This window comes from Eublepharis macularius, chromosome 8, assembly GCF_028583425.1.
Source record: "Eublepharis macularius isolate TG4126 chromosome 8, MPM_Emac_v1.0, whole genome shotgun sequence".
Taxonomy (NCBI): domain Eukaryota; kingdom Metazoa; phylum Chordata; class Lepidosauria; order Squamata; family Eublepharidae; genus Eublepharis; species Eublepharis macularius.
Genome location: NC_072797.1, coordinates 84,873,971 through 84,895,098, shown reverse-complemented (window position 1 = coordinate 84,895,098; position 21,128 = coordinate 84,873,971). Strand labels below are relative to the sequence as shown.

Here is a 21,128-nt window from a genome sequence, read left to right as displayed (position 1 = left end):
GTAGAGTCTGTTCCAGTGTGCATAGATCCAGAGGAGTTAGCCGTATTAGTCTGTAGTAGCAAAATAGTAAAGAGTCCAGTAGCACCTTTAAGACTAACCAACTTTATTGTGGCATAAGCTGTCGAGAGCCACAACGCTCTTTGTCAGATGCATGGAGGGTATGAAGAAACTGGCCAGAGATATATCTGGCCAGAGATATATACCACCTATATATCTCTGGCCAGTTTCTTCATACTCTCCATGCATCTGACGAAGAGAGTTGTGGCTCTCGAAAACTTATGCCACAATAAAGTTGGTTAGTCTTGAAGGTGCTACTAGACTCTACTATTTTGTTCAATTGTGCTGCACTTCCAAGGTCTTGTCCATATCCAATCACCGCCATGCCTTGCTTCCTAGCCACCTCTTTTCTAAGCTGCTGCTGTTTTCCCTGGCACCACCTGCCATTTTTTTAAAAAAGCCTTGCGACATATTGATATACCAGTGTAGTAATCATCATAAAATGTGAGATTGGGGGGAGTGGCTTGTCTTACAGTAAAATAGTAGATGTAGCTATTAAAGTTCCTTCTCTTTAATGTGCTGGCTGCCAACAGACAGCTCCCAGCTGATTAGACAAAGGAGGATTAGTGAGTTATCAAGCAGGATGGGGGAGGAGGACTTAGCTCCATGCTTGTCTGTCTCTTTCATTTACAGAGTCCTGATTCTTTGTGGTAGAAGGGATTGGGGAGAATAAGACAGGATCCCAGCTACTGGAACTCTGAAGTTCAACGCAAGGGGCTGGGAGGGGGGCTTTCTCAAAGTTGGAGATAGGGAATTGACAATGAGACAGGAGGGAAAATGTGTTTGAGTAAAAGGAAAGTGTGGAGTCAGGCCCTTTTCTACCCTCCTCCTCTAATATGTCTCCCAGTAAGTCTGCAAAGGTTTGCTTGTTTAAAAATGCAGCCTCAGGTCTAGAAAAGTTAGAACTCTCTGTTGCCCTGGAAACACCACCTTACGTTATCCTCCTATGTCAATATAGTGCATGTGCAAAACTTGGCTCACTTAGAAAAGGCAGAGGAAAACCACCAGGCTGAAAGCAAACTTGGGAGAGCACTTCAGCTGGAAGTGAGGTAGCAACAGAAAATACAGAACAAATGTTTAGGATGGAAGTAGCTCAGGAAAGATTCAGAATGTGCAGATATAAGTTATATTTTTTTCAATAACTCTGACAGCTTCCTCAGAATCAGGGCAGATAAAGTCTTTGTGCTGTGGGTGTTTCAAGTAACATCCCATCTAAAAATACTACATGGAACCTGTTGATTTTGCAAAATAGACTGTTTTGCAAAATTAATTTTGCAAATCCTAAAGCTGAGATAAACAATGTTGCACATAAAATACTGCTTATGGAACCAGCTGCTTTTTCTCCCAAGAATGTGCATATTATTAGATGCACAGGATAAGAGAGCATAGATTTAAGAATGTTAGAGAATTGCTGAATAATGGTATATGTTCTGGGCAACTTTCCACTGAACTATATTGTGGTTGTCTTCCCTTCTTCTTGGGCAAATTCTACAAACTTGAGCTCTACCGGCACAACAGTACGCAAAGGCAATGTTTAAGAATCTTTGCTGCCACGATTTCCTGTGTTACATGGTACATTGTTCTGCAGGGGAGGGTCACTTGGGGGAGGCACCACAGGAGTTGTTGCAGAAAAGGAAGCTGATTTTAAAAAAAAAACTTGCTTCATTCCTAGAAGGGCCTGTCTAGCCCACTATGACTGGTATATCAATTCGCTGATTTTTGATGTTATTGCCCATATAAGGACTGGCATGTTATGCCCTGAATGTTTCAGTTTTATAGCAGTTTTAAAAAAGCAGCTGAAGATCACTCAGCTTGCCATAATTTTCTAAATGTACTTTTGTTGTTTTGTTGCTGGAGGGCTAGATACACACACTGTGCTGCAATATATTTTGCAATTTGTAATTGTGAAATCCAAAAAAATGAGACCAGAAGTTTGGCTTTGTTCCTATATAAAAGAGGAGATTAACCTGATTTCTGACAGGATAAGATAGGGAAAAATACTAGGAAGAGACTGAAGCCCTACTATTAACCCAGGATAAGAAACAATGCAAAACTAATGTGCTCCACCTTAGATGATCTTTATGCAGTTACCCTGCTGCTTCCCAGGGCACTACCATGATGCTGTAGTTACATGAATCGCAGAGAAGTTTCTGAAATCAGCAACACCCCCACCTCGCTGCCACTGGAAACTTCTACAAACACTACACTTCTACAAATAGGCCAACTATCCCTGCATGGTTGTTGTAAGGATAAAATGGAGGAAAGGAGGAAGATGTAAGCTGCTTTGAGTCCCCTTTGGGGAGAATGGTGGGGTATAAATGATGCAAAATAAACAAATAAAATAAAAAACGTGACCCATGGAATGCCCAGCATGGGAAGCTATACTCAAGTGCAACGAATCTATCCTTTTTCCAACTGTCCCAAAGTAGGCTGTATTGAAAGCATTTTTATACTGCTTCACAAAATTCTAAAACAGTTTAAGAGTTAAAACAATTCATACAACCATTCCCTTTCATGTGATGAGATGTGCCGGACACTTTTTACAAACACTTGGCAAAGTCTATTGTTGAGAAATACCTAATACACTTGTAGAGGTGATGGTTTGCTACATTTCCGTATGACTGAAAAGGTGACTCACATTATGAGGCTTCATAACTCAGGCATGACTAACCATTTTGCAAGAGCCATTCAGCATATCCTTAGCTACTAAAAAAGTTAACTCAAGTAGAATTTCAGCATGTAAAAACAGTGATCTGCTAGTCAGCAAGAAGTGGTAACTAATATGGTGGAATCTTTCAATAGAATTGTCATGATGTTAGCCTCAGACAGCTGAAATGGGACCTGGTGAGAGACTGAGGGCATAGATAAATCAGTAACCACCTTTTACTGAGTCATCCTTCAATATAGTATCATTAAGTGTAGGACAAATATCCTGTGACTTTGGACAGAACATTTATACACTGTGACCTGCTTGGGGAAAAATGTGACTATGGGCTACAGACAGGAAATGAATATGTTGAGTGGGAAATTCTTCCTCTTTCTGAATGGAAAGCCAGCCAAGAGTGAATGGCAAATCTAAGGCAAAGAATATCTCAACAGGACATGAAGTTTCTCCATGTCCTCTTGACTAGAAAAGCTGAATTACTGGCTTTAATGTAGGTGCAAGGAAGAGTTGGCAGCACCATTATTCTTGTAATCTGATCAGCTAGATAACAACCAGGGCAAAGCCACAACAGCACCTTACCCTCTGGCTATAATAAATTGTTTAATGTACTAAGTAGCAAAGCAGTCAGTTCTTGCCATTACAGAGCTAAAACCCTTGAAATCATTAGAACATGCACATCACCTACAGTTTATTACAAATTGGACCCTCATAATTTCATGCAGCTTCAAGTAATTAGAAGTTACCAAAAATACCCCAGGAATAAGATGCACAGAAAAATACCTTTTTACTTGGATTTTATTGGATTATCTAATAAGATTAACCAGGTCTGTACTAAATCACACTGTCAGTGACCTGCCACAAGGCATGCCCCTCTATCAGTATGTATAAGCTATGCAGGTCAACTGCTGCTTTACTGGGAACTGTCTTGCCCTGAAATCTTGATATATATTTTTTAAAGCATATCATGTACAAAGACATGATCATGCTCTAGATAATGGTTTAAAAATGAGAAGAGATGGCTTTCACCAATTTTAGACTATACCAGTAGATACATAACAAAAGGTATAAAGACAGCATAAACATGATCACCACAAGTTAACATGAGCTTTAAGCAAGATTTTAACCTAGTGACATACTTAATATGTCACTGATCTGCAAGAAAATTTAGTGAAATGGACTGATTGCAAGAAACGTAAAAACTGTTGATTAAAAAATATAAAATGAGAAAGCAATTATATAAGCATAATGTAATAAAGTACTGCTATCCCAGGTACTGGGTGGGATCCCTTGAAGGGTTTCTTAGAGGGTTCCCCCCACTGATTTTCCCTTCCCACTGCAAACCTCTGAAACGCGCCCCCCCAATCTCATGCTGTTCCAAGGCAGGTGTTCCCTGTCCCCCTCGAGTGGCGTTTTGGGCTGCAGGAGGGGAGGAGAGACAAGGAAGATGAGTGCTGCTGCTGATCAGTGCTTCTGTCAATGGTATTGTCTGCAGGATCCATGCACTGAACAGTCATAAGATACAAAGTTTATCTTTACACCGTTCAAAGTTGTTAGTTAACATCCCGCTCACTCTTGTCCACTCAAGTCCTCAGAATAAGATGAAACAGAAAGGAATACAAGTAAGATTTGATTAATGCAATCAGCAGCAAAGCAGTCTTTCATGCAGAGAGGACACTCTGACTTACCCACGGCTTGACAGAAGAGGAGGAAGGTGCTATGGGCATTAACATGTTGGATCTGGTCACTTAAGAAGGGTGGCATCAGCATGACTGTGGAACAGTCTGTGCCAGACACGGGATTGAGAGGTGAAGGAGCTGAATCACTTCCCACACAGGACAAAAAGGAGGTACCAGGAGGAGGGAAAGCTATATGAGATGAGGCTGTGACCAAAGACGACAGAAAAGAAAAAAAGAAGAGGGCACTAAGGAAATAAGTTGTTAAGGAACACTTCACATATACAAAAGAAAGAATGTGCAAAGAACAGAATGTAAGAAAAGAAAAAAGGAACAATGAACATTAGAGAAGTAAATAGTAAGAAAGTAGAATTAGATCCCAGAGTGACTTCCAATCTTCTGTTCTGCCTGCAACTGTATCTTCTGCCTGTATTTTGTGATCCACTCTGAGTCCACTTACAGGGAGAGCGGAATATAAATTTAATAAAATAAAATAAAACTATTAAAGAAGGTGCTTGCCTGGTTTCACTGTTTAAAAAAACATCTGGTTTAAGGCCTTTTTTGCACGGTTGATTTTCGCCACTTTTGGCCCCATACTTCTTTGGAGTTTCTTCTGAATTCTGGACACTTAACCCCTCCTTCAGATTTCAATGCAGTGTTTCAAGGGTTCTCTTCCAGATTTTTTCCCCACACAGAAAAAAGACAGGCAGAAAACTCAGAAGAGAACCCTTGAAACACTGCACTGAAATCTAAAGGGGGAATTAAGCATCTGGAATTCAGAAGACAATCCTAAGAGGTAGGGGGCCAAAAGCAGCAAAAACTACCCATGTAAAAAAGGTCCCAGTGTAATGTTTACTATTTCAAGACATTACCATTTTCCTCCAGGGACAAAGATGTGATACAATTTATTTGAATATTTATTTTTACCATTTTCATATGTACATAATTAAAAATAGAAAAATAAAAGCAAACTGAATCTTACAAAATATAAAATCATTTATACTTAAGACAGTCTACATTGAGTCACAAAGGGTTTTAACTGGGGCGGGGGAGTTTCTGACATACTGCATATTTAACAACGATGAAAATTCTATCTCTAACCATATTTACAATTAGCAAAATGCAGAAGTGAGATACTACTATTTAAAACCGTACAGCACAAACCAGTTTTACAGACAACTAGCGCTGTTATGAACCACATTTAGTACATCTGAATTCCAATAGAGAGAAAGTGGCTGGCTCTTCAGGCAGTTCTTCCAGCCTCTGGTTTCCTTCTCCATCTGCTTTTTAGAAAAAAACGTTGGTGGAGTTGTGATGTGAAAACATTTGACAATGCTGGTAATGGAAAGGGGGGAAAATCCCTTTCACCTGATCACCTTCCAACTGTGAAAAAGAGTAACTCTCCAACAGTCTCTCATGGAAGGGTCAACAAATGTTTGCCAAGTTCTGCATTATATCCACGTAACAGACTCCTCTTACATTGATGTGGTTCAGGATTAGTTTGCCCACACGAATCCACTTAAAAACTTAATAATTTCATAAAATTCAGTTAATGTGGCAGTGTCCAACTTCTTTTTGAAAATCTAAGTTCCCCACAAGCCCAAAATGAACATTAAACATCCAATTGCTATATCTACAGTTCTAGAAAGAAAAAGAAAAACATTTAACCCAAGTTTATCCCTGAGAATGTTATGCAAATCTAACCAGATTTATCCCAATAAACAACATAGTCTAAAAAGATACACAAATAGTTTTGGAAAGATTCAACATTTCTTTCACTGGCTAAAGCTACCAAGTACAATTAATGCATTACACAGAGCATTAAGAATCACTAGATGCAAAGAAATGTCCCAATCTGGACAAAAAGGCTATAATTTACCAATCTGATAAACTAAACATCATTTCCAATTTGGAATTAAACTGAAATTAGATTTTTTTTTAATGGCAGTTAAATATGTGCAGACTGGAGCTACTTAAATTCTTTTTGGCATGGCTCTGCAAAAATTGCCTTCTATGAAAAGAGAAATTAATTAAAACAGTATGTGCAAGTGTTAAATTATCATCAGAAACAAACATAGAAACTCACAATGTGAAACGGAAACTGGCCATTTAAAATAGGAAAAAAACAAACATGTAACTGGTTTTCAGAAAATGCAAGATTTTTCTCTAGCCAAGTGTGAAATGACAATGTGTCTATAATAAAATTGAGAATACATAGCCCTTGCTGGCCCCGTTATCACATCTAAACCACTCAAAAATAAAGTGTCAGAATGACAGTACTTTTATTATGGAGGTTGAAGATGTTCTTTTAATCCCCCTCAGCATCTGAGTCAGCAAATTTCAGTTCACACTTCACGTCAAAAGGTTTGTCCTTGACTTCTTTGTAAGACTGTGAATGATCCTCATCATGTTGAACATGGCCGTTGACATAGTCTGCTTCTGTCTCATATCCTGTGTCATGTGACGGCTTTGGCTGTTCTCCACTTTGGGTCAGGAGACTGCCAGGCTCTACCAGTGTCTCCTTCACACTTTGCTCACAGTCGGAAAAATCTGCCTTGGGCTTCTTCTTTCCAAGTAATAAAGCAGAGCGGAACTTTAAACACTGGTCTGGTAAATATCCTTTGTAACAGTTGTACGAGAACAAACACAGGAACAGTACAAAAAAGAACAGAAAGAGAAACATCAAAAGGCAATTATCATTTGACTTTAGAAACATTGCCCTTGCAGGAACCTCAGCAACAGAGTTCAAGAGTTCATCGGAGACGGTACTCGTTAGGATGGGGATGACGGGATTTGTTACTATCCTGGGTGTCGTGACTGCTGCTACTGGAGTGGAGGAAAGGTGAGGCTGGATAAAGACCATTGACTTTCTGGATGCTCTTCCATTACTTTCTGACCATGTTGTTGGCTGGGCTGGGCTCACAGTGGTATGCTGGATTTTCTTCAGTTCCAAAACATGTTTGGCTAAAACCTGTGAGAACTTCTGATTTTTCACTTTTTCTTCTGACAGGCACTGATAAACACCACTGTCTCCCTCAGATAAATTGAAGATGAGTAGCGCTTTCTCCAGAAGACGGTATTTAGGGCTTTCCACCTTTAGCACGTCATCTTTGAATTTCCAAACCACCTGGGCCAGGTTGGACTTCTGAGAACATTTTAGCTCTGCAGTACTCCCATGCTTGAAAGTGTGCTGCAGAGAATGCTCTTTTACTTTATCTGGAACAGCAAAATAAACGTGAACGAGATCAGAAATGATGGGGGGTGGGCAGGAATAGGCTAATTCAGCCATGCAGGTAAACACAGAAAAAAATCTACCAGCTCAAAGCTAGAGCCTGGCCAGGCTGCTAAACCACATTTATGTGTTATATGATACCACATAATGGGTAAGAAAGGGGGGGGGGGGATTTCTAAGTGGTTCTAATGTAAAGCTGTATTAAGGCTTATCCTAATAAAGTGATGAAACATGGAAAAATAAACCAAAAATGCAAAGATGCTGTTTGAGATAAAGAAAATGAAAAACACTTCCAAGGGTCAGAAACATTTCAGAGGATATTTCACTGTAACTTCCTTCTTTCTAAAGTACATGTAACACATATGCATTCACTAGCAAACAAAACACTACATTTATAAATCAGAAAGAATTGATCTAAAAGCACTGGACTGCTGGCAGTACAAAGGATTAAAAAATTTAGTCCAATTCAACCCTAGTACCAACACATGGCTGGCCCTACATTGGTGCGTGGTCCTGCAGGAGCCAGGAAGGTAGAGCTTGTCTTCTAAGTTAAGGAATGCTCCACGTGCATAATGGAGATTGCCTGATAAGAATCGGATGGCATGCACAGGGCTTTCAACAATGGTTAGAAAACAACGAACACCCCTTGACCGCTTGGAGTTCTGGATATACATAAGCTTCTATGGTACTCCGGGCCGCGTCTTATTACAAACCATTTACTTAAACCCTATTTCCAACATTGCTTACAGTACCAACTATTGCTTGTAAAAAAAATTAATGATTTGCGGTTCTCTGTGTCACTAACAAATGTGTTTCAGGGGTTTATGGCATCATTCCTGGATATCAAAAAATCTGTTGCTCTTTAGAAGGTAACTTTTTTCTGAAAGTCATTGGCTTTATTTGTAATCAGCTAAAATTACATTATGCGTGTATGCTAAATGACAACAATTTAAAGACAGTAGTCTCTCCAACGTAATTTCCTCAAATAGTTCTAGCATAACAAGTCGTTTTTATGTTAATTAAATCAGAGTATTCCAGTAGAAGTCATGACAGTGGTCCTATTGCTGATTCCCATATAGGCAGTCTCTACAGAAGCTCTTTGCGTACAAGAAGGGCTGCCAAACGACAGCACTCACAAAGATGTTCCGCTCATGAGAACCAGCATCTCTACATGGGAATGATCACACAGACACCATGATTTATACAAGTGTGATGGTATCTTGTTGACCTCCCATGGGCATACCCATTATGATAGCTTTGTGTGTAGTCTCCATGGGGACCAATCTGACACATGCCACCTCCACAGGAATGCTCAGGAACAGACTCCACATATTCCCAAGGGTTGCTGGAGAGTGGAAACTAGCACTATGCAGTAAAGTAAAAAACAACAAGCCACACAATAAAACCCCACACCTTTTAAAAATTCGAACAGTTCAATATAAAAACAAACTTAGCACAAATGTTTAATAAATTTACAAGGTGCTATTTTTAAACAAGAAAAGCGTACCTGTGCAAGAAGAAGCATCTCCGCCTATATTCTGAATCCAGTCCCTACAAAGAGTAAATAGAGGCCAGATAATGTTTGTTACGTTGTATTCCTTCCTTCCTCCATATGCAACCTCCCTCCACACCCACAGAAGATTTTCTTCCCCAAAGTTATGCATAGGTGGCTCCAAAGATATTTGAGAAGGTTATACATGTGATTCAGACAAATGAGGCAAGGAAAAGGGAGAAGGAAGTAGGCACTTGTGGCAGGGGTTGGGTTTCTTTTTTTGCTGACTACAGCAGATAAGAACCAAGGCTAGTGAGGATTTGGAAACGTGCCACTAGCCAAAAGTAATCAAAAGCCAACTGGGCTCTTGCTGGTCAAGCTTCACAGTGAGCTGGACTTTCTTAGTATGGAAGGCAATGACCAAATTTTTACTGTATAAAACATGGAGGTCCAAAGTGGTGTTCTGGTTGGCAGGTAAGTTAGGTAATACATATTTACAGACTAGTAAAACATTCACATCTTTTTAAACAACTCTGCAATCTTTAAATTACTTTTCTCTTATAGTTAGGAGCTGCTTTGCTTTATTGGGGGGGGGGGGAATCCTCTAGTTTTAATCTGTGCCTGCATCAGGGAGTAAAAGGGAGAGAGAGATTGAGAGCTACACACCAAACTGGGATGCAAAAGGTCACAACTCAGGGTGGTTTATGGAGTATAACTAAATGCAATCAACAGAATGTGACAACTAATTAAGCAACATAATCAGACTAGGATTACAGAAATTTGAAAGAAAGAAAGAAGTATTAGACATGCTATGTTACACCCTGTAGAAATCACTTATTTAAATGATGTATTGTCGAAGGCTTTCACGGCCGGAGAACGATGGTTGTTGTGGGTTTTCCGGGCTGTATTGCCGTGGTGTTGGCATTGTAGTTCCTGACGTTTCGCCAGCAGCTGTGGCTGGCATCTTCAGAGGTGTAGCACCAAAAAAAGTGCTACACCTCTGAAGATGCCAGCCACAGCTGCTGGCGAAACGTCAGGAACTACAATGCCAACACCACGGCAATACAGCCCGGAAAACCCACAACAACTATTTAAATGATATTGCTTTAACGGCCAACTGGCCACAGGCAGCATTACACTGAAACAACCCTTTCATTATCCCCTTTTACATTTAACTACTGCAGACAGAAATTTTGCAACTGACAGCGTGATCCTTTTATCATTATCTAATAATAACATCTGAATTAATCTCTGTGAAGAAAGATATAATTTATAAAATGTAAACGGCCCTAAATATTTCTTCCTCAAGTTCTCCCCAAAGCAGCAGAACAACAGACTATGTTCCAAAGTCTCAATTTGACCATCTCCGTATTTACATACGAATAAGATATACCTGCATAATAGCCATTAGTAACCATAGACAGAAGGCGTTTAGCCTAGCCAGCATAAACATCCTTCTATAGTGGGGCACCATTAAGTACAAAACATATTGTGGAATAGAATTGGAGGAGTTTAAGCCACAACCCATGAGCATTCATGCTTCCTCCTACATACTATTAAAATCCAAAGATGTCACAGCTAACTTGATTTCTTTTGTCTCATATACATTATTCGAGAGAAAGACCTGCGGCTGAAACCTATTTTCAATGACCTTTTTGCAATGGTCAATGACGGATCCTTTCTAATAAAACTCAGCAGCCCCTCATTAACCATAAGCATCTTTTGGTATAACAAAAATGATCTTTGCCATGCTAAATCTTCCAAATATTTCTGATTCAGCTCTGCTCTGAGGGCTACTCCTGAGACACACTTTGGCATGCCTGATAGTCTATGGAGAAAGTGCATAATGATAACAGCGATAAGATTGAAGTTTATGTGCCACATTGTGCTACGTTGCTCTGTCTGCATGGGAACAAGATTTTGGACAGTTGTTTTTGGATCCCTCTTTTGTAAACTCAAAGGTACAAGATATACTGGTGGCCCCTGAATGGCCTCCAGTTACCACAAGAGAAATATTACGTTTAATTAAAAGATTAAAATCCGGTAAGGTCCAGCTTTATGCCTAGGCAAGTTATTTAAGGCCAATCCAATGTGGCAGGCTAAGATTCTAGCGCCCGTTTTTTCTAGAAAAAATAGTTCAGGAATTATGTCAGATTCCTGGAGGAGGGCTATTGTTCCAGTTTATAAGAAAGGAAGCTTTTCAGATCCACAAAACTATATGCTTATTATCCATAGAAGGGAAACTTTATACTTCATTCTTGTATAATAAGCTAACTTCCTGGATCTATTCCTCCAACGTTTTCGGGACAGAACAAGCCAGCGTTCATAAAGGCCAGTTCCCAGAAGACCATAGTTTGGTTTTAGGATCACTGGTGGGAAAATATGCCATGGTAAAATGGGGTACTCTCTTTGCAGCATTTATGGATTTCAAACAAACTTTTGACTCAATCACAAGAGAGTGACTTTAGAATAAACTAGAAAAATGCTCAACAGATAAACAGTTATTATGGTTCATCCAACTACTATACTCTAACTCCTTTGCCCACGTTTGAATGGGAATTTTAGGACAGCTAACACAAGAAATCCCCCCCCCTCCCAAAGGGTATTAAGTAAGGATGCTTATTGTATAAATGAAACTCTGCAGAATATGGTATTACGTAAGTAGAAAACAATGTGGTGGGAGCAGGTAATACAGCAAACAAATCATGTATACTGTACAAAGCAGTCTATTCCACAGTCTCATTCTTTGTAAAAGGCACATCCTAATCCATTCCATTGTAATATAGCTCTATTAGCTTTATAGAAATGCCTTTCTGAACAATTCTGTTTTACATAGTTTATGAAAGACAGACGTGGGGGAGCCTTCCTGATCTCCTCAGGCAGGCCATTCCATAAGGTGGGGAGCTGCAACAGAGAATGCTCAGGTATGGGGCACGTGCTGAACAGGACCCCAATGATACAGACTGCTACTTTTACAAGGACATCAGACCAGTCTGAGGATAACAGGTTCCGTTTTCATCTAGCAAATCTACGTTCAGATTTGGGCAATTTGCTCTCTCAGAGAATAAATTTCCTGTACTTAAAATACAGATTTTAATTCAGTACAGAGTTGGTTTCATAAGAACAGAAGATACAAAGTAGCAGACTCGAAAAAAACCTAAATTCTGTGCCAAGAAGATGGCAGTATTTATAAGCATGAACATGTACAACATATTCCCATTTGATCAAGCTGAGAGGCAAATAGCTCTGCACTCCATGATTCATGAGAATTTTTTTTCAGAAACCTGCTCTCCTTTATCCTGAAGTATTTGCTCACACACTAGAAGCCTATCTCTACAGCTCTGGGCACTAGAAACTTTTTTTAAAGAGAAAAAAGAAAGCTGGGGTTCAAATGACATTGGATGTTGAACTCTATACCAGATTCTGCAGCCAGTTTGTCCTTGGAGCTGAAGGATGCACACAGTTCTTCCTTTATTAGCTCATCCAACTAACTATGTATTCATATGTATCTACTTTGCAGAAGATAAATGGTAAATAATAAGTATTTAAAAGAACTTACCTTTCAGTCTCATGTTCTCTGAAGTTATCAACACAGACAGATTCCTGGGCATCCCAAGCACAGTATGGATCTCGTGCCAAGACACAGTCAACACAGGTGCTGTACTTGTCACAAAAGGCAAGAGGGGACTGCACAACCCCAGCATTGGACCCAGCGTAGAGGAACTGTTTGCCCTGTAGGATGTACAGTGGGAAAATGAAAGCACAAGATGGCCATCTTTCTCATTCAAGTGTCAAACGTAAGAACTATTATGATTCCAACAGAAACTGTAAACACATAACTTACAAGTCAGCACAAAAGATTTTTTCAACAAGGTGGATTTTTTTTTAACAAGGAAGGAAAGTAGACTAAACAGTAATGAAAAAGAAACTTCACAGTACCTTAAATATTCAACCTGGGCTAAAATTTCAAATGCTTGGTAAATGAAGAATATCCTTGTTCTGTTTACAGAACAGGATATTTGCTGCTGAATCTCCAATTATCTGAATCCCCATTTGTCCATCCAGAAGAGTGCAGGGCTGGCCCTATGATATTTTTTAACAAGTTAAGCATGTTTTCTCTAGGAGCTAGAGGAATAATCACTGCCTGTCAAGTTTCTCTACAAACCTGTTCTGCAACCCATGGATCAAGTGTAACAGTTCACTATTTAATCCTCCATTTCTTTGACATGTTTATAGTGGATCCAGATAATCTAACATTTGGTGCAATTGGACAGTCAGTGCAATCCTAAACAGAGTCACACTCTTTTAGGCCAACTGACTTTAATGGACTTAGAAGGGTGTAAAATTCTGCTTAGGATTGTCAGGAGTTACTCTGCCATGAAAACTCTAACCTACCTGTCTGTTTTTCTGAATTTGCTATCTATATTAAGTGCTCTCTCTGTGGACAACACTCTTGTTCTTCTGATCAATCGGTTTCCTCCATTTTAAAGAATTTTTTTTCTTGAACAGTTGATAAAGTTAGGGGGCAAAAACTTCTGGTCAGTTCCTCCCATTTCTGCATATTTATATATACACACTCAAAATAGGGGAACTCCAAGTTGTATCTTCCTTTATTTCTTTGTAATATCGATTATTCTTTTACTTGTTATATCCGTAGAAAAGCCAGGTACAAAATCTTACATCCCATTTTATCTGTTTCTCACCAGAAATCTGAACAACTTTTCCCCAGGAAAGGCAATGCGATCACCCCAGTGTTGCACTATTGGCTATGATGGTGACAAAGATGAACAATAAGCCTGTCAGAACCTCTTTTGCTGGAGACTATGCAAATATGTCAAAATAAGGTTTTCTTCATTTGTATTATTTTGAATTTCTTGCTTCCATTGATTGTAACGGCTCCAGGCCATTCCTCACACATCCGTCCCTGACAATTCACCCACTCACACCCATACACACTTTGACTTTTCAGCAGTAAACAAAAGCTGGGAAGAATACTTGTGGATCAGAATGAGTGGCAAAGGTTTGATGGGTGGCAAATGGCACCTGATCTTCCTGACCCTTGCTATTGTTCCCACACCGATGGCTGCTGCAGCATGCTTCTCTCTGCTAAAAAGACTGTGAAGTTCTCCGCAGCAAAAGAAGCCCTCCATTGATTGTTCCTTCTAGAAAATAACATTAATGTAAGCAGCCAACAAACTGCTGCATTACTGGGGGTGAAGGCTGTTCTGACTTTACAGAAGCTGGAAATGAATACTGGGACTGGGGTTGTAACAGTATCCCCAGTCTGGGCACCACGGTCTCTGAAATGCAGCTTGAATGTAAATGCCACTAGAAAATAAGCTTTAAATGAGCTGTCTGAAGTTCTCAAGCCAAACCATTCTGAATGTAAGTGGTCATATCACTATTTTCTTCAAGAGAACAGTACTCTTTTGAAGTCTCCATTGCTGGTACTGATCTGGACTAACTTATCATCTGATGAAACATTTGAGTCATTCACAGAACTACAGTCTCACACCAGACATTACTGAACTCAACAGCTGCATTTCATCCTCTTTATATAATGCAGGATATTGTACTTTCCTTCCTCCTGCTGTTCCTCTCAGTCAACTGTACCTGTTTGGAAGAAAGCAGCAGTGTCTGAACGGGCTCAAAATTTGGGAAGAGCTGGATTTCTTCAATAATATGCATTCCATTCTCATAGCTGATAGCTTTGTGAAGGGCCCCTCGATCTGCAACAACCAATATGCATTGGTGCATGTATATAACCATTGCAACAAAAATACATAAACACTGGCTACGGCTGACCTCTGCAGATGTGACCTTCTACTTCTGCCTACTCCTCCAGTGCCTTTCATTGTGCTACACACTGCCTCAGGGTATCATGGACTACCTCAAGTATGAAAGTTTGCACACAGTTTTGTGTCATTTGGTTGGTCCTAATAAAAAGTATTACACCGCTTTTCGCTTGGGATTTTTCTTTGGATAAATGCAGTTACCTCCAACCTCTTTATCCATTAAATACTAACAAGCGGGTGTGGAAATGCTCGGGTCCAGAAGAACAGGAAACTAATTTCTTGAATGCTATCCTGAATTGACTGAATGTTGATTGCTTCAATAACCAGTTTGGGTCTGATTGATTCATATAGTCAAATTAGTCAGGAAGGGTTAAAGCCTCCTGTAGTGGCTGTGCTTGCACGTCTCAGGTTACACTGAATGATAACAAGGGCACAGGACTTGCAGGACTGGCTCAACTGTTCAGCCAGACTGGAAAGCCACAGAAGCTTAATGCAATGCTACCACAGTAAAGAGTGCAGAAAACAAACCTGTACTGATGAACATGACATCATACACGGTGCCATTCAGGGCTCTAACTCGGTCCACCACAATCTGTGTATACTTCACATCCCGTTTTACCAGTTTGGGTCTATCTCCTATTGGGGTCACAGAATCATCCATCAGAGGATGGTCTTTGACAAACTGTAGTGTTTTGTCAGGTAAGTTGAGTGTACTGAGGTAACCATCTGTTCTGGCCTCCTTGTTCATGCACTGTCTCAAGAAAAGGGGAGGGGAAAAGAAGATCAGACTGGTGTAGTAACCTGTGTACCTTTAACATATTTAACATGATTAATAAGAAGTTTTAAAAGGAACAATAGCAGAGTGGAAACAATAAAAATGGTACTAAAATTATTCATACATCCTTTGAATTAAAACCACTACCTCTACTATGATTTCTGAATATTTATTTAGAATTAACTTTGTGTTAAGTGTTGTTAACAAGAAAGAAGTCAGGCAATTTTTTTGACATTTTATTTTTACACACTTTTTATTTTTACCGGGGTACTGATCATTGGTACTAACAACAGTGAAATAAGCTGTTGCTTATTCATCCTCTTTTGGAAGTTCCTATCACTCACTCCATCACTCACTTCAAACATTATTTGGACATGTGAAGCAACACTCATGTTGGGCAAAGCTCAGGGGTTCCTGGAAATAGATAAAGTCAGCCCAAACCATGTGAATCATACTTAAGAAAAGATTTCAGTTTTCCTTGTAGAAGAGCCCTGAAAAAATGAGAACTTTATAGAAAGAGTAAAATGTATACCTTAAACTGTGGCCTGACAATAAAAACAGACCCTAGGCATTAAACTATTCAAATACCTTAGAAGACAGAAATCATTTTCTTGTGAGAGTGTGTCTATCCTTTCCTGTGACAGGATTTAGGTATACATAAATCTAAAATCTTGTTTTAAAACAGAAGAATAGTTTAGCCCTGTATTTTTTTTCCAACAATTTCTCATCAAAACAGCTAAAGCAAGTAACTAAACGTGACAGGAAAATCCATTAGGTGAAGTAAAAAACAACAACACAAGAAGCTTCTACTTTTTAGGAACAAAAGCCAATGAGCAGCAGTCAGCTCTGATCCAGACTTACCGCTCCAGGCCGGGGTCTTGGAATCTCTCCATTGTATCGCACCCACTTTGTGTGGGACTGTTCAACTGTGGCACTTTGCATGTACTTCCCTTTGGCAAAAACATCCTCCACTGTAGAAATGTTGTATGCACACACAGCAGATAGTCCTACATTATTCCTTAAAAAGGGAAAACGTCAAAATTAATGCAATTTTAAACTTTTGAAGAAGTAACAGGCACTTCTTAAAAATGAAAAATGCTACTTACAATTGTGGTGAGAAAACCCCATAAATCACTGACTCTCTCAGGCTTGGAGACTTCAAAATAAAGACATCATTCACAATGTTGAAAATTAAATTCTTATCTGGTGCAGAGCAAAGCATCCTGGCCTTGAGATAGGAAGTCCATTTTTTTTGTAAAGTCCGAAGTCCACCTTGGTCCCGCTTTAAACAAAATAATACAAAAATATCCAAGAGTAAGCAACCTGTTCCTCACAAATCAGTGTATAGTGATATTCTTAGAAGTGTAGCAATATTGCCATATTAAAGTGAAGAATCAGAACACATATTTAAACTATGATTAGAAGTAAAAAAAACCCCTGATCCCCAAGATATTTTTGAAAGTGCACTAGGTAAACCACCAATGTGGTAACTTTTAAGCACATAGCAGGAGTCAAACTCTATTCTGAATTTCATTGTGTAAATGTAAACCAGTCGTCATAAACAAAAGGGACCATTGAAGATGTAATGCAGTTTTCTGAGGAAAGAAAAAAGGGAATTCAACATGATCAAGCAGCAGGGGAGGCAATGAATTACACCATCCTGGTTGGGAAGAAGTTGCAGTAGGGGCTCCTTTGCATGATCTAGGGTTTCTGACAGCATCTTTCTAGTTCAGGAAGGAACTGTATTGCAATGGCTCCCCTGCTGCAAATATAATGTGAGAAGCAGACCTTAATCCTGGGAATGAGAAATTTAACATTTGTAGAAGTGAAAGAATCAACTGTGCAGCTATTACTTAGAAGTGGGTTTTAAAATATTCAATTTCTGTTGTGTCTGCACTTTCAAACAAGTAAATATTTTAATACAAAATATATTCAAGGCAGGTAAAATATTGTCGTAGAGGACAACATATACTTTCCCCAAATAATGACAAAGTAGATAGATATTCTCTTCCTACTCCAATCTATATACACCTCTATATAAAATTGTAATGAATGAAAATCTAATTGTGTATGTGCAACACTGCCAATTTAAAGCAACGACAAACTGCCAGCAGGCAGAGGGCCACTACTACTATGCAAAGTACACTTGCTGCACACCGTTGCAGTATCTTATGTCCTGCAGACTGCATAAGTTTATGTTGTTTAATTATACTCTGCAATTAAAACCATACTTCTAAAAACTCCCCCCCCCCCCATCCCCGGTTGCAAATTACAAGGCAACCTACTCCCTGTATCAATTTAATCTTGTTTCAAGTCAAGCAGATCCCCAATGCAGTCTGCTACTATTATGCTTAATAAACATGAAGAGTGACAGAATCAGGCTGGTTGCGATAGTTTTCTTTCTAGTTATGGCAGCTTGGCACAGAAGTGCCACCTGCCACATTACAGTCTAGCAAAAAAAATCCTGTGGGTGTGAGAAAGATGTTGGTTTTGTCTGGTACTCTTTAGAAATGAGTCAGGCGCAACTCAGGCACCACCATATCTTGCTACTTTCGAAATTACTATAGCTGGCATTCAGCTTAGAGCTTATGAATCACATAGGAAGTAGGAAAATAGAAAGTGTTTTTTTTAAAAACAACAGAAAACTAATTTTCATAGTAATTAGCCAGGGTGAACAATTTTGCTTTCTTATTAATACAAAATGTATTTATCTTTTCAAAGTATTCTTACTTAAACACCCTGGCCCAGATGGCCCAAGCTAGCCTGATATCAGGCTGCCCTGGTTAGTTCTTGGATGGGAGACCATCAAGGAAATCTAGGGTCGTTACTCAGAGGGCATACAATGGCAAACCACTTCTGAAAGTCTCTTACACTGAAAACTACCATTTTTAAACAGTTTATTTTAAGATCACAAAAGCCATGTCCACACATAAGATTCTCATAAAACACAAAGAGAAGTTTGAAGAATAGTAGACCCTTTCTCTCAAGGGTTACTCCCGCACTTACTAATGTCAGCTAATAACAGAAGATTGTTCACAACTGGCTGTGTCAGTTGTGTGGGCCAGAAGCACTCTGCATGTTGTGTTGGAGAGAACAGAAAATGCTAGAACATTTGTAGAGTCCAAATGAATTCTTCCTACAATTTCTGTCCGCCCTCCCAAAGGAAAAGAAAAATAGTTCAATTTGTCCCACCTTACAAACTCTAGCTATCCTTGGAATCATCAGCTTCCCAAGAAATTCATATTCCACAGACACCTCCGTGAAAAAGAAGTATATTTTGTCATCATCTTCATCTGCATTGTCCGGATCAGCTCTTATTACATCAGCAAAAATGAAATTTGGTTCTATAAAAGGAAAATACAAATATAAATTAAACTTTTTGTCTTTAAATTGACTTATTTTCCCCACTCATCCATCTTTCCTGATAATTCTCATCCCAGTCACCTTGTTTCCTGATGAAGAAGCATTACCTCTAAGTCCTAACAGCAATACTATCTGTATAGTAATTGCTATGTTATTACTTCTGTATTCGATTTTCATGAACAAAGACAATTATCCCCTATGTTATTCAACTTCTATATGAAGCACTTAGGAGATATAATTCATAGCTATGGAATTGGATGCCATCAATATGCAGATGATACCAGCTCTATGACTCGCTATCCAAATCCCCTGGTGATGCTGAAGAAGTAGTGAGTTGCTTCTTGACAGCTGTTGTTAAAAAGGTAAAAGCAAACAAATTGAAATTGAACCCAGACAAGATGGAAGTGATTCTGGTTGGAAAAGCAGAGATCTTGAAGGACATTGTGCTTCCAACCTTTGATGGGGTCCAGTTGACCCTGGCTGATTCAGTAAAAAAGCGTAAGGGCTATATTGGATCTAGCACTGCTGCTAAAGAAGCAAGTAAATGTAGCTGCTAAAAAGGCCTTCTCACAAATTAAAACTAGCCTGGAAGATGCCCCCTACCTTGACATGGCTGATCTGGTTTCCTGGATTCATGTCGCAGTAACATCGAGACTAGACTACTGTAATTCACTCTACATAGATCTCCCCTCAAAGTTGACTTGGAGACTCCAGCTGGTGCAGAACGCTGCAGCTTGTTTACTTTCAAGAGCTAGACGAATTATGCACATCATTCCCATTCTGGAGTCACTCCACTGGCTACTCATCAGTTGTCAGGCTCAATTCAAGGCCTAGGCACCTCATATCTGCAAAACTGCCTCTCTCCCTAGGTTCTGCCATGGCAGCTTTGCTTATCTGAATAGGGCCTCCTGCAGATACTACCCTGCAGTTGGGCTAAATCAAGAACTGCTCTTACATTCTCTGTGGTAGCCCCCACCTTGTGGAAGGCCTGCCTGAGGAGGACAGGAAAGCTTCCACTCTCCTGGATTTCCACAAACTATGCAAGATTGAATTATTCAGGAGGGCTTTCTATTCAGATAACAGGGTTGTGTCATAAGAAATAGTTTAAAGAGATACCTTGGTACAGAACAGGGTTTGCAGGCTAGGCTACTGGATACCGTCTGCAGATGTAGATAAATTCCTACTGAGTAGTTCAACGTTGCTAAAGATGTCATGTTAATTACTCATGCTTTAAATTCAGAAAAGTTTCATCTATGTATTCAACTTTCTGCTAGTTTGCAGATTTGCAGCTACCACACCCTACTGTATCTGTTTTCATGGAATGTCCTAACTGCTGATCATATTGTATTTTTTCTCTGTGATTGTCCTAGCTATTGATTATATTGTATTCACTTATAATCTGTCTTGGATCTCAGTGAGAAATTTGGATTATAAACAAACTACAACAATTTTGAACCAACAATTCTGTGTTCCAGTTTCTGCAATTTTTAGTGCAAGCAACAAATCTCTGTACTACTCACAAACCACAGCATTTCTCTGGAGTAGGAATATTTGAATGAATCCTATATATAGGTTTGGTGGAAGAATCCTAAGCACTACAATGATTGAGAAGTGACTCATGAGAAGGAATTGTCTGTCATGAATACAACAAGCCTCTAAATAGTGCTGCCATTTATTTTCTCTTAATTTTCTGTGAAGCTCAAAGATATTTTGAGTATTCACAAACAAAATACTCCAGGATAAACCAAGGAACAACAGGGTTTGTGAGCTACCTCAGGTGATTTCATGAATAAAGCCAGTGCTGTTTAATAATAAAAACAACAACATTCGATTTATATACTGCCCTTCAGGACAACTTAATGTCCACTCAGAGTGGTTTACAAAGTATGTTATTATTATCCCCACAACAATGGGGATGTTGGTATCTCAAGATTTTCTCTTAATGCTGTACATGTCTAAGCAAGGGAGGAGTGGGAGATGCTTTTTTTACTTTAAAAAAAAAGACAATTCTTCAAGAGATATGATCCCATTAGAAAAGTTTAACAAGACTGCATATTTAGGAGTATGCTAACAAAT

The 21,128-nt window shown here is 39.2% G+C and overlaps 1 protein-coding gene across 8 annotated transcripts in view; it reads right to left on the bottom strand.

Moving 5' to 3' along the window:
• Window positions 1-21,128, bottom strand: part of SEMA4D (semaphorin 4D) — a 151,516-nt gene that overhangs the window by 14,059 nt on the left and 116,329 nt on the right. For 5 of the 8 annotated variants that reach the window (XM_054986234.1, XM_054986233.1, XM_054986237.1 and 2 more), the window contains 8 exons: window positions 18,882-19,033; window positions 16,796-16,971; window positions 16,551-16,707; window positions 15,443-15,665; window positions 14,733-14,848; window positions 12,679-12,851; window positions 9,135-9,178; window positions 5,285-7,611 (listed from right to left, as the gene is read on the bottom strand). In XM_054986234.1, the coding sequence (XP_054842209.1) occupies window positions 6,704-7,611; window positions 9,135-9,178; window positions 12,679-12,851; window positions 14,733-14,848; window positions 15,443-15,665; window positions 16,551-16,707; window positions 16,796-16,971; window positions 18,882-19,033 (1,949 nt within the window). In that variant the 3' untranslated portion in view covers window positions 5,285-6,703. Of the gene's footprint in view, window positions 1-4,407; window positions 4,603-5,284; window positions 7,612-9,134; window positions 9,179-12,678; window positions 12,852-14,732; window positions 14,849-15,442; window positions 15,666-16,550; window positions 16,708-16,795; window positions 16,972-18,881; window positions 19,034-21,128 lie in introns of those variants that run through there. The other 3 variants (XM_054986238.1, XM_054986241.1, XM_054986240.1) reach the window with 2 other exon arrangements.